We start from the raw sequence: 14585 nt of genomic DNA on the forward strand, positions 1-14585 counted from the left end.
TTCTCTGGGGACGCGGTCCTTCGGTCGTGGTAAGAAGCGGCTGATTGTTGAAACCGGTTTGTGAGAAACGTAGATTTCATGTTTTCTCGGAATGCGTGCAAGTGATGCGTAACCAAATCCGAAGCCTCAGGTTCTCACTAATGCTTACATGGCTGCTAGTTCTGTTCATTCATTCACTGCATGATGGGTACAGCACGCCGTAATATCTGTCCTGCTATGCTTAGGCAATCTCTTCTGCCTTGAGATGTTCGTGCTGTAAATAGGATTTAAGTTTATCACACGTGTTTCTGATAAGCCGATATGACAATGCCCTGGCTGCGCTTGAAACATTTTCCGATGTGCAGAAATTAGTTTGAGACAGAAAAAAATTTGGCCAGCATAGTTTTCGTAAGTATACAAATAATTCGTACTATGTAGGACGTGCATTTAACGTTAATAGCCACTCTTCCCCTGGGCGCTTAGGCTATCTCAGTTTCCGACTCGTTGCTTGACTGTCAGGTTTCCGAAGTTTCATTTTTTGTTCGATTCACTCTCCACCTAACGGCTGTCCAGATCCTTAACTGTTCGTGATACAGCTTCTCTCGTCCGGTGCACACGAATTTACCCCATTCTTCACACTTTAGGGAGTTTAATGTGTTTTTAACGACTGCAACTGCCAGGCTTTTAGGGCGCCACTGTCTGATTATCGCAGCAACAAGCCTGCCTTTATCCGCTGATATTGGCATTCTCAATGTCTCGAGAAAAGTTTTGGACGGCTTCTGCAACGTTTAGCCATTTCTTGCGTGGTGTGCAGACTTACAATATTATTTAACTAATAATCGCCGCTCAAATTCCGACGAAGGCGGAGCGCATACGCCGCTGTCTGGCCTCTTTCCTTTTTCTTGCACCCCAGCAAAGAAGGCGGCGAGTAGGGCAGCTGCACTGTCAGCGCACCTTGAACACGCTGGGTGAGAAAGGAAATAAATAAACAGAAACGCGGCCGGGGCCCTCGAGAAGCTGGGCGTGGGGGGAGGGGGGGAGGACGCAAAAAGTGAACAAGGCGTGAAGATTACTAGCTACGCTCTCCCAAACCAAGGAGGAATGTTAAATGAGCAGCTCAACTTCATGCGGCGCGTGGTGGTGGCTTTGTAAACTAGAGGGCGCATGAGCCAGAATCCTGGTGTTATAGTGTAAGCTTTGTCAGTTTCAAACTTAGGGCCAAACACTGAGGAAATTGGTGTTGTACTTTTCAGAGCACTCGCACTATTCTGAACGGTAGAAACCAACATCATGACACTCGACCTTTATTTTCCACGGAACAAGCACATAATTCAGTATTCACCAATCAGATTGAAATAGCATTAAATGGGCTTTTTAAGAACACGACAAAAAAATTCTAAATAAATGCACTAAAAAATTTCTGGTGACAACTCCTAATGAATTCAGGCCAACGGTGACCACATTTGCCGCCAGTTATTTACAAACTAATCTTACTATTCTCTGGAAATGCAGTTGAACGTCATTAGAAATCACGCATCAGCGAAGTCTGGTATTAAGAAAATAATAAGCAGTGTGCTGAGCGTCAGCAATAGGACGCATTTTGAGTTTAGTGTTGTTTGTCTGATTATGGTTCTTGCATATCACAGAAAAACCAGTTTTCACGGCTGAATGCTTTAAATAAGAGAAATGTCGCACTGTGCAATGTTCATAACACATTCGTTTTTCTTGTAGTCAAGGGTCTGACGGCATCCCGTCTGGTCGGTATGATACATGATATTAGTAAGTCAGACCAACCAAAAATAAAGAAGAAAAGGCGTTTCGGCTCCCACACGGGAGCCTTGTTCACAAACGTCTTTCCGAAACGTCTTTCCATCTTTATTTTTGGTCGCTGCGACCTACTAATGCCACCTTCGTTTTTTATGGCTAACATCCTCGAGATACTAAGTTTTCGCAGAATTTAAAATCTTGAACATACGTGTCCGGCTGGTTCACGAGAAAACACACAAATTAGTCTTTATCGCATTTGTCCGACGTGTTCTAATATAAATTACTTATAAAATCCAGTCGGGCAGATGTGATATAAAGTGTTTGCGTATTCTGAGTAGAAACGCAGATGAGCAACCGCCTAAGCACCTTCGAGTAATCATTCATCCACGGGTCTGAAATAAGGTAAACAAGGCTCGCTAAGGCAGTCTCGAATTCTCGGCTATTCTACTGTTAAAAAATTAGCTATGGTTAAAACTTTGGTTAACCCTGGCGAGAAGCGAAAGCTTCCTTTGCATGGCTACGTTCACAAACGCCACACACACACTGCCGAACAAATTGTCTGTAAAACTTCTATGAAATGCACGTGTAGCCGAGTCAGACTCGCTGGGTGTGATCACAAAGTCAGTCTTCCGGAGCTTCGTCTCCCTTGAAACGATCGCCGCGTCCAGTGCCGAAGTTGAAGAAACCCCCGACTCTGCGTCCACGGTGGGCAGATAGTGATGACGTCGGTAGGTCACATGACATCTCTCAACCAATCAGGGGAGTTCAAGGATAAAATGCACTGTCGCTGACGTCTTGAAAACCTAGCGTACTGAAGCATTCGCTTCAAAACACTTTCATGGGTGAAAATCTCCGTGCGCCAATGGCGAGGGTGGTAGAATCGAGCAAGACAGCTTACAGTATTGTTTTCCGGGACGGAAACCCCCGACTCTGCGTCCACGGTGGGCAGATAGTGATGACGTCGGTAAGTAACATGACATCTCTCAACCAATCAGGGGAGTTCAAGGATAAAATGCACTGTCGCTGACGTCTTGAAAACCTAGCGTACTGAAGCATTCGCTTCAAAACACTTTCATGGGTGAAAATCTCCGTGCAGCAATGGCGAGGGTGGTAGAATCGAGCAAGACAGCTTACAGTATTGTTTTCCGGGACGGAAACCCCCGACTCTGCGTCCACGGTGCGCAGATGGTAATGACGTCAGTAGGCCACATGACCTCTCAACCAATCAGGGGAGTTCAAGGATAAAATGCACTGACGTCCTGAAGACCTAGCGTAGTGAAACTTTCACCTGGAAACACTGAAAATCCCCGTGCGCCAATGGCGCGGGTGGTAGAATCGAGCAAGACCGCTTACAGTGTTGTTTTCCGGGACGAAAACAATAATTAATAAAAAATCCAACTGTCGAAGAGACACAAAGATCACCTATAAGCGATAATGATAATGGTGCACAAACAAGGCCAGGTCTAGATAGTGCGTGTTCATCGATTAAAGAACTTGCTGTTTCAATTCAAGGCGAAATTCTCCGTCGTGAAGGAAACCTTCGAAGTCAGGCAATTCAAGACTTCCTCCAAAGTAAAAGAGTAAATGACCCGAGTTCCGAAGTTCATCCCACAAATTCAAGTCAAGACTCTTCCAAGGCTCCTTATGCAGAATTCTCACAGTATATCGAACAGACGACGAGCGAGAGGATGGGATGAGGCAGCAGAACTCCAAACGCACATCAAGAATAGCAACAGGACAGGTAAGTGGCAACAATTCTCTGCTGGTGATAGTGAGGGTAACCTTTAGATACCCGTCCCTGAAATCCCATATAATCAATGTCGCTCTTTTGGTGACGGCAGCTCGCCTGCTAAGACTCGGTAATAGGTGCCGAACATTTTTCAAGCCCAGTAGGTACACTTTCTCGCCACATAAAGCTGCTGATGAGAGCTGTTTAGTGTCCCTCAGCCTAAACGTAGTGGGCGGCTCGGGTGAGGTCTCAGGGATGGGTACTAGCTCTGTGTCCGCCGTGGTGCTGATAAGAGCCAGCCCTGTGTCCATTGCAGTGCTCTCACGTAGCTGTTCTATACCAATTAGTGATTGCTCTGCTAACTTTTCAAGCCTACGAAGAATTAGCTTCTGCTCTGTGTGCCACGGTATGGACGCTGCCGGGACAGAAGCTCCGATTACGCCACATCTGTTTTCTACGAAATCTATCCGATATCGCTGGACTTCCGCAAGCGTCGTGGCCACGTTGCCGGCGATTTGCATCACGTCGTCCTTTATGGAGTCTGCATACTCAGTGAGCGAACGAACGGTTTCCAGCAAATTCGCGGTGTCATTCCTCGACCCCTCGATGAGTGTGTTCATTTGACTCTGGAGTGCGGGCAGCTGGTCTTGAAGCGGATTTCTCACCATGGCTTTCAGTTCCTCCACGGCTGCTCTGACGTCATGCACAATAAGCCTGCTCTCTGCGTCTCCGGCGGTTGAGGGAGTGCCGCCTATGCATCCGGCCATGTAGTGACCGGCAAGCTGATTGTGCAACACTGCGTCTCCGCACTGCGGACACTCCACGGTGTGGAATGGGCATTCGGTCTCATAGTGTCGGAGCATGATGTCCATGGTGCCCACAAACGCGCAGCCATGCGCTTCGTTCCAGCAGTGAGCCTAGGGAAAAATAAAATAAAGCAAAAATGGTCAGCGGGAAATCAGCTTCACATAACTGGATGAATGGGAGGAAAAGCAAACCCATGCATTATTTCGCGAGACGCGAAATTTTACAGCGAGGTTGTTAGCAGCTGATTTGTGGCGTGAGTGGAATCGTCGTCGTTGCCGTTCCACAACACGTGACCACGGCGTCATTGGACAAAGGCGTCACCATCACGTGACATTAAGCAACTGTGAAGTCACCGACACGTTACCGGCCAGGTGGTGTCACGTGACCGTGACGTCGCCGAGAGCTAGGAGCTGTCCTAGCGCACTACGCACAAGTGGTAAGACTCGATATAAATATGCTACGCACGTTAGGACTCAATATAAAATAGCGTTTTGCGCATGAGCACTGTAAAGCACGCTGTCTTACATACCCCTAAGCCAGTTTCATACTGGCATGACATTGTGCAGTGTCGCAACGTCGCCTATGCGCTCATCGCAGCTTTGGCATTGCTGCAGGGAACTATGTATATACTCCCACCCTTTATCTCTCTTTGCTCTCCCAATTTTCCAACTCCTCCTCTCGTGTTAACGTGGATAGGGGACTTCCTTCGTTCCATTTTGCGGCCTGCCAGCCGCAGCAGGCCACCACCCGACACGGTTGGCAGGCGGCGGTCATTGAGCTAAATTTAATCGAATTAAATTAACTTAACTTAAATTCAAATAATCAACGTCATAAAAATTATTTCACTCAATAATTAGCATCTTATGGCTGACACTACGATTAAAAGTGAAATGCAGGGCTGTATTGGTAAACTAAAGCTGTACAACTCGTTAGGACTGATGCTTGGGCGAGTTGGTATCCAAGAAGAACAGCGCGAATTAGACCACGACTGAAGGAAGACACACATAGACAGGCGCTGTGTGTGTGTCTTCCTTCAATCTTCGTCTAATTTGCGATGTTCTTCTCGAAACTAAAACTACAACAGCTATCACTGTAAAAAAAAAAAAAAACTCACCCTCAACCTTTTCGATTTGCTATTGACGAAATGGTCCCAGCCGCACTCATCATCAGCGAAGGTCACCCCGTCCAGCGGACAAACACCACCGCCATCTTGTGCGCAGGCTCTGTGGCAGGACTCGCAGATAAAATGCGCGCAGGGAAGTGCTAGCGTCTTCTTGGGAATCGTGTGGCAGATGCCACAGATGCGGTAGGTGGGCATGGCCTCAGCGAACCGCGTCGGCCGCCAATTGACGCCAGCGATGTGGTTGCGCAGTCGGTACAGCACCCTGGGCCCCTGATCTGGCATGGCGGCGCTCGCGGTCTCCACTCCTGCACAACCGCAAAAAAACAAGAGTGGTCGGTTACCGCTGCTCGACCATATCTCCTACAGGCGAAAACCACCTCGTACTTTGTTGCTGCGGTAACAAGGAGATATCACGGGTCTGCGTCCTCGCGCCCGTTCAACCCCCCCCCCCCTCACCCGCATTCCGTTATCATGAAAAATTAAAAGAAGGCGCCTGTGTGCTGTGCGATGTCAGTGCACGTTAAAGATCCCCAGGTGGTCGAAATTATTCCGGAGCCCTCCACTACGGCACGTCTCTCTTCCTTTCTTCTTTCACTCCCTCCTTTATCCCTTCCCTTACGGCGTGGTTCAGGTGTCCAACGATATATGAGACAGATTCTGCGCCATTTGCTTTCCCCAAAAACCAATTATTATTATTATATCCACCGTTGTTCCTGTCAGCGACAACAGCTGCGCACTCTGCCGTTGCTCAGTGTGGTTACGCGTCAAAAGGGCTGTTAAGAACAAGAACTTTGTCTTCAAATAAATCGCATGACGTAAACCGCTTATAGCCTTCGTTCTTCTTTCGCCTTCTCGAGTGCTATCCTTGACTATGATATCACCTGGAAGGATCCCTGCATCTGCAACAAATGAAAAAAGAAATACTACGTCTCCTGGGAAGTATATAAAGGGGTGCCAGTTGACTTATAACGGCATGCCGCTGCATGCTGGCAGGCCATTGACACTCTTCTCCGCTTCTAAGTGTGAAAAGTTTTCTGATGAAGTGGTTAATAGAAAATTATTATGGTAATGTCTGATTGTATCGGTATTTCTATGAGGTTTTGTATTTGTATGATTCCGAAATTGTGTTCCTAGGAACAAATAACCACTGAGCCACCGCGGCGGTCCCGTCTAGCGAAGTTTCATGAGCCTTTAAACATTTCCTGTGCAAGCGCGAGTAGAGCTTTGTAGGTTTCATGCGTTCAGATATAGCCCTCAGTATCTATATTTCCATTCTTAAAAAATGTTTCTAAATTATGAAGTGAAATAAGCATTTTGCTTCAATCTTTTAATTCCTCAAGTATATATATGGGTTAAGAAACCGTCATTCTGCACTAACTTTTTCAGAGGCATTATTCAAGTGTCTACAGCGAAAATTGGATGCGGGAAGCGTGTTATTTCTGCTGTCGGATATATATACGTACGGTCACTTTCAATCTGGCTTAGAGAGACTGAGAGAACAGGCAAACAGTTTTCAATGCATTCTGTCAGCTTTGAAGAGATTGCATCTGTCAGACATCTCCTATCACCCCCCCCCCCCCCCCCCCGTCTTAGTATAGAAATAGTCCAGTACGATGATGATGAATGTTTATAGCGCAAGACCATCTGCGGACGAAGAGCGCCATGGCACAAGGATTTTTGTTTTACTCAAGGTGGGGTCAAAGACCCATTTCCCAAGCTATGTGCGCTCTCTTCTCAAGTATGGAAACACAGATACCTCACTGTAAAGAAGAATGCATGCGTGCTCATATATGTGCAAAGGGACAAACATATTCAGGACGAGCTTTAACCGATCTGGGAATAAATCTCCCGTGTCTACCAACGGGTACTTCACTTGAGCATAATGAAACCACGCGAAGGACAGGACGCAAGTAGACAGGCCCGCACTGTGGGCAGCACTTGCAGACGCGCTGCCTATTTGCAACAGGTAGGGTACGCTGTTTTTCAAGAAAAGCAAGATAATAGCAGCGCCAAAGACAAGAAGGCGCGTGAAATTTACGAAGCTTTACACATACGAAGATAAGGCCTCGAAAAATGTGTTATCCAGCCTTCCGCTCACTTGAACAAAAGGAACTTAGCTTCCTTGGCTTGATAAGGTGATTATGTCTCCAAGTGCACGCTGTGGTGCTTGGTGCGCACGCGTATTATTGTTGAGGAAAGTACGAGGCGTTGGTTCAGTAAGCTATTTGAAAATCTGCGCTTGTCCTGTCTGCTTCTGTGCTTTGCGCAGTTTCATGCTTCATAATTTCACATCACCTAGCCTCCCAGCGTCCCCTCCTCAAACTCACTTGAGCACTAAGCGAAGAAGAGTAGGGCAGTGAGGTGCTTCTTATGACATATATGCATGGACAGATGCAAACAGTCAGGCTACTGATTCCATTAATCAATGCCACAAATTGACAAGAGCTTGTCCGTGTCTTGTCACGTGTCCCGTCTTCATTTCCGCGCTATGGCTTCCTTTTAAGCATGTATTAACCATACGACCAAGTCTTTTCACACACACACACGCAAAATTCCATTATGTTTTTATTATGATGATGACCGCTGATTTCCTTCACATTAAAGTATCACATATCCTAATGCATGAATCTAATTCTACACCACCAACGGGCTCTCGAACCACAGAGTAACAAGCCCTATCGGCACAGTTCGCCAGTCACGCGCCCCGGCGGCTTTCGTTGGCGGTAGTACACAATCACGTATGGTGATTCTGCGATTTAAGTACCGTGTTCTAAATGAAAAAGACTCCATACTGTGCGCCCACCCTGGCACCGTGCAGCATGTGTGTACACATGCAGCACCCTATAGGGTACTCGGAAGTGAGGGATAAAGTGGCCATAGGATTGTAAAGTCTCGCTTTAGCTTATGCTTGAAGAGTGAATGGAGGATACTATGGTCAGGAGGCAGCCGTCAACGAGGATGAGCAGCACTAGCTTGTGTACCGAACCAGACTCGTGACAGTCGCTGCACTAGCCCTGGAGCCCGATTGTCGCGTATATAGTTGGCTTTCCGATCCAGTTAGGCGATTGTCCGGCCGTCGTCCTAGCCGAAGCCTACTTGTCGGGCAAGCCAGCCACGCGAGAATCCGGCGCCTTGACTGAAAGCCTCCCCCGGAAGGAGCAAACTTCTTGTCGAACGAAACGAGTGATTTGCACCATTGCCATCACTGCGCTGTAACGGCTGTTAGACGAACAGATACACAACCGTTAAGTGGCCGCAATGATGCCGTCTGCTATCCGTTCAGTTGGAAATGCACGGCGATAACTGATAAAGGACATGCAACTGCTGCCAGGTCACCTTTGCATGCACGCCCAGAGTGGTATTCTGGGGGCGCTATCGAGCTGGCTAGGCAGCACGTTTTTCCTTACAAGAGCGGAGGGATATTGGGCGGGCACCTTTGCAACCGAAAGGAACCAAGAATAAAATAGGCAAATTGACTTTTTCATCTTCTACATCTTCCGCAAAACACAAAAATTGACGAATGGCAGCCGCTTCTCTCAATTCTATTTGGTGAGCTTGCATGCTATGTATCACTGTTATGCAGTTAGCACTATTGTCATATACAGACAGCGAGAATGGCAGGGTACGCAGCAAAACTGCCGAAGCCAAAAAAAAAAAAAATCACAGTACGGCTACGACTGTGTAACGCGAGGTTCAGCGATAGCTGTTTAGGCATTAAGTTTTGGGGATTTTTTGCTGGCGCACTTGTGTAGTGGTCCCGTGATGCACCCCTGCACTGGCAGGCGGCTGTTTCAAACAGAGCCACCCGTAGGCTTATGCCACACAGGTAGACCGGCGCAACCGGCGGGGGATAACGCATCCACCGGTTACACCGACGGCATCGACGCCGACGACGGCGGACGACTACGACGCGGAATCCAGGGACTGGCGCCTAACAGCCGTCGCTGTAAACAACGGAATGGCGGGGAGTAGGCGCGCTCGCGAAACAGCCTTTGCAGAGGAAGTTCCACGGGCGACGTCAGTCGTAGCTCACGCCAGGCTGCTCTGTCTGTGCAGAACGACACGCGATGCCGTGTTCAGGCTCATAATTCTCATGACTGCACACAAATGCAGCAGCTAGATACCGGCATGGCGACCTTCTTCCTACAAGAGGTTAGTCTGCTATAAGGGTATAGAAATGGACAGATATTCTAGCCCTGGCACAGAAAGAATGTCAACTAACGATATAAGGGGATGGTGCAAGCAGGATTTCCTCTTACGCTGCCGCCTAGGAATTTAGCCACCTGAGTCAACCAAAGCGGCGGGTTGTGCTGGGCGCGAATCTCGTGCCATAAACTCGAAGTCAGACAAGCCAGACAGGTGAAAAGAGGAGAGTAAGAAACTTACGCGGCAACTTAATAGTTCGAGGCCGGTGTCCCTGCCGCGGTCTTTCGAAGAGCAGCGCGTACTTCACACCTAGCAATCCCGGCGGCTCAGCAAGCAAAATAAACTCGGCTCGTCTTTCGTAAGCGACCCTCCCGTCCAGTCTCTATCAGCGCTTCGGGAAGCTGCGCTATCTGCGCACAGCCTTAGCGCAACGTGAAGGTTATCACGTTCGTTTCGGCTGAACAAGATAACAAATTTTTCTTGGTGGGACGTTCAATTGGTTCGCAACAAACCGATGTTGCAGGATAGAGGAATCCTTCGGCTATCCAAGGTAATGAAGTGCACGGCCGGTCTCGAGCGGAGCGCGCGCTTCTCTTCTTACGACCTTCGCAATGAGGTCTGTTTCCGCCTCCCGCCGCACCTCAGTGGGGTCGCCACTGCCCCACCACTCCAACCGCTTCGCCCCTGCGACCGCCGTCCACGCAGGAGAATGCGCGCTGCTCGCTCCCAGTTCGGCCCGCGTCAGTGGTAACCATCAAGCCTTTATATGTTACCTCTTAAGCTTTACGCAAAGACCGCCTAGTCATCCCCTTTGCTATGGGAGAAATCTGAAACGACGGATTGACGATTGCACGCTCTCTCCTTTAGCCCGACTGTGTACGCTCGAACGCATTGCTTCGAGCCCAGACGTCAACACGGTCTACCCTTAAATATGGCTAAAAAGCAAGGCTATCGGCTTACATAGTTCGTCTTCCGGTAGGCTCTTTGTGAGTGTGTAGAATGATATGGGGCATGTAACATTTGGATGGCAGGTTTCAAAGAGTAAAAGATTATGCAGCGTACATATAGCTCCTGAAATTTCAAGCGCAGCTGCTTTAATTTTGCACAACAGCTGCGTTAGCAAGAATTCATGGTGCTGCCCTGGAAAACGCATCATGTCTCGCGTTTAAGGAAGTTCTGATGTATATGAGGGTGAAAATAAGTATATTCAGGAAGTGCGAAAAGCGATATTGGCGTAATTAAGTACTATATACATCTCCCAGCAATCAGGTTGTTTGACTCTTCAACGTTGGTGTACATGAATGAGTCCGACTATCAACTTTACAAGTCTCGTCTCAAGCCCCCACTACGGTGCTATCGGATTTACGGCTCACGCGTGGTAGAGAATATTTTCCTCGATATAGTACATTTTTATGGGACGAGCGCAACACTTTCGTTTTCCAAGATTTCATTCTTTTCCGCTCAGGTTAACTAGTCATTTAATCACGGACCATGAGATATACGCGAAGAACTGATCAGAGTATTTCCTTCTGGGTTTAAAACCACAAATCCCCGACATAGCGCTGAAGAATGTGAGACTTATCCCCCATTTCCAAAGTTTTCATTGAGCAAATTTTGTGGCGAAGAATATGCGCACAAGTGGACCATGTTGGAGATACGCAGCTTAAGTACCCGCATTTTGTTTTCTTTGATTTCGGAGCTACGATCAACGTGAGCCAGCGGGCTACAGCGCGAAACCAGGCAAAAGCCACCCGCTGCTCCGCATGCAGGCGTGCAGCCAGCGGTAGGGTGGTCGCGCCTCTAGCGGCGGCGGCAGCGTAACTCCCGGAGAAAAACTCGCACTGCTTCCGCGGCGAATGCGCCGGCCGTATGAAAGAGCACGCGCGCTCCCCTCGAGACCGGCCGTGTGAAGTGATAGCCTTCAAATCACGTCAGACTGTACATAAATTATGACACAGGAATTCCATGCGTTATCTACATGGAGGGTCCACCAGGAACACGAAAATTCCTATCGAGACATGGGTGGCGGTACAGACGCATAAAGGGGGGAAGTGACGCTTTCGTAAAATGGCAGCACTTCGCAAAGATATTGAAAAAGAATGGTCCTTATACAGTTGCGTTCTGAACCTTTTACCCGGTCTGCTTAAATTACACACTGCTAATTTGGCCCAGTAGGCAGGCACACACGCAATCCTAATGGCACAGGCTGAGAGAGGAGACAACCCCGCGTGAGCGGCCGCCATTACGTCACCGTCACTACGTCACCGGCCTCATTAGCGACACCGGTCCTGTGGCGCAATCTACCATCGCGGCCAGTAACCAGCTCCGGTCGCGCGGGTCACCCTCAAGGTTTTTCTTGGCTGGCGTTGGCTAGGTAGAACGTTCAGATACCGGAAGCGGGCAGAGAGGGTGTGAGAACAAACGCGAGTTAATGACATGCTAGTCGATATTAAGCGGGAGGAATGGGCTTGGGCAGGGCATGTAATGCGAAGGCATGATAATCTCTGGTCCCTTTAAAGTTAACTGAGTGGATTCCAAGGCAAGGGAAGCATAGCAGGGGGTGGCAGAAGGTTATGTGGGCGGATGAGATTAAGAAGTTTGCGGGCATACGGTGGCCGCAGCTGGCAAAGGAGAGTGCTAGTTGGAGGGACATGGGAGAGGCCTTTACCCTGCCACGGCGGGTTGATGAGAAACTCACTAGTACGTTGATAAGCGACTCACTAGCAACGCTTCGCCACATTTTACGCCCTGACAGCAAAAAGAACGGTTTATATGTTCTGATGATCTCTCCAGGACAACACGATTGGCTGCATCCCAGGCGACGTAAGTGTACGTGGATGACGTCTCTTGGTCAGCGTCAGCCTGGCACATGTTTTGCGGAAGATAAAAACAGTGGCTGCAGCTAATTGGGGCAATCAACAGTAGAAGCAGAAGCCAGGCAAGTCGTCCAAGGGTCTGCAGTCCCTGTGTTTCTTAATATGGCAAGCAGAAGCAACTTTGTTAATCGCTATAAAGATACACCTAATGGAAAGCGCTGCCCCGTTATTATCTGATCTGATGCGAGGGGTGGCCAGAAAGTTTTACATTTCACATATAACAAACAGTGCCAGACCTTGAAGAAAAAAAAACACTATTTTTCAACCCAACTTCAGCCCACACTAATGCCCTCCTCCCATTTTCCTAGAAGGTTTCTGATAGGTCGCAAAAAAAAAAAGACTCTTCCTGGTTGCCAAGCCGCTCCTCTGCAGCAGATTGAAGCGAGCTCGAGTCATCGAACCTCGTTTTCGTGAGCTACGCGTTCCTTCAAATCTGCAAAAAAATAAAAGTCACTCAGGGCCAGATCGAGACTAACGTGGGTAGTCCAGCTCCTTGAAACGGCACTCTCGAATGACACCCAGGGCAACCAACACGAGACTTGTGAACCGGGGCGTTCTCGTGAAGGAGGAGGGCACCTCTTTACAGCAATCCATCCTCGGCGTTTTTCCATGATGACTTCAAGCAATTTTCGGAGAACGTTGACGCAATAATCGCCTGTTACTGTCTTACTGTTTTCAGCATACTCAATGACCCGGATCCCCTTTGAGTCCCAAAGAAGTGTCGAAATCAATTTTATGTGTGAGCATTGGTCTTGAATTGTTTCGAAGGAGGGGACTCCGAATGCCTCTATTGCATCGACTGCTGTTTTGTTTCTTTGTCCCACTGCACAACCACGTCTCATCCACAGTCACAAGGAGGAAGAGAACATCTTCCGGATGACTTGAATAGAGGTGCAAAAGTTCCCTTGACGAGTGCCCGCGGTGGTGTCGATCTTGCGCTGCGAGGTTCCCTAGTACCCATCGTGCCGAGACCTTCCACATGCCCAAAACATAGTGGATGATATTGAAAACACTGCCCCAAGAAATGTTCAATTCCCCGGCATCTTCGGACGCCTTGATTCGACGGTTAATCATAACAAGGCTCTCTGCTGAGGCTCGATGGTCCAAATCGGTTGAAATAGTCGGCCGCCCTGGCTTTGGGCCTTCTTAGCAATGCAGGCTCAAGTCTGAAGCACGTAAACCCGTCTTCTAACTTGAGCTTGCATTCCAAAGAACACGACTGTAGACCAATATTAGAGGACAGGGAAGTTATCCTCCTAGGCAAGAATCAAAGTGTCAGATAGATAGTAGAAGCATTTTTCATTCGCAAGGCTGGCTCCACGTTCATTAACACGCCTTCTATAGCACTACTGGAGTGCGAAGTTCCGATATTGGACAGCATCTTGTGACAGAGGATGGATTCTTCATCTTTTTAAAGTGTACGTATCTATATTTTCTGTGTGAATAAACCTTCAGTTGAAAGCGCTCATCCCGTCTTCTATAGTCTGTCGTCCTTGTTATTTTGCGTTACCATGTGTATAGGCTTTGTCTGTCTTTGTGTTAGTGCACCTCTTGCATGACCGGCGGGACCGTCTAATTCGTACTGATCAGCGTGGGAGTTTTGGCTATGGTTTACAATGCAAGCAATACTGCTCGATGGTTTTACTTTCTTGCTGTATGTTTTTCAAAGATAGTGGTTGCAGCAGTAGGGAATGTGCACAAGAGGTCAGGAGATTAAGGTCGGAGGTTAAGAGGCCAGGAGGTCAAGATTTCGCCATTGTCTGCTTACTAACCCTGAACCTTTCGCATTAAGTTTCAGGTCAAAAAAAGTGAGCGCATTCCAGTTGGTGGTTAACCTCACCTGAAACTCTCCTCCCGGGGGCGGACCTGCCTGAAGTTCCTCCATTTGGCAAACCGCTGAGGCATGCTTTCAGAGAGTCGTCGAGATGTTCCTGGACCCCTCCTGGGGTAGCGGTCTCTTTCCTGACCCTGCAGGGATGGCTCACCGGCGGGTAGCATCGAGACGGCGATATGAGTGTACCGGTTGCCGTTAGTGGTTGATGACGTCAGGTGTTTCTTCACTTGAACGGCAGATAGAAGAGTTAGCAATTAGCTGAGCAGTTTGCACAATACAGGCGGATAACATAGATCTTAGTATATCGTTATTACAATAGTACCA

The 14585-nt window shown here is 48.3% G+C and overlaps 1 protein-coding gene across 1 annotated transcript; it reads right to left on the reverse strand.

The window, feature by feature from the left end:
* Positions 1-1296: 1296 nt before the first annotated feature.
* Positions 1297-9897, reverse strand: LOC144107093 (uncharacterized). The gene is made up of 3 exons (XM_077640080.1): positions 9792-9897; positions 5397-5710; positions 1297-4392 (listed from the first exon to the last, which is right to left on the reverse strand). Exons 2-3 carry the CDS (start codon positions 5685-5687, stop codon positions 3232-3234), a joined length of 1452 nt encoding a protein of 483 aa, XP_077496206.1. The 5' UTR covers positions 5688-5710; positions 9792-9897; the 3' UTR covers positions 1297-3231.
* Positions 9898-14585: the final 4688 nt, after the last annotated feature.

The sequence above is a fragment of the Amblyomma americanum genome, chromosome 10 (genome assembly GCF_052857255.1).
Source record: "Amblyomma americanum isolate KBUSLIRL-KWMA chromosome 10, ASM5285725v1, whole genome shotgun sequence".
In the NCBI taxonomy this organism is placed as follows: Eukaryota; Metazoa; Arthropoda; class Arachnida; order Ixodida; family Ixodidae; genus Amblyomma; species Amblyomma americanum.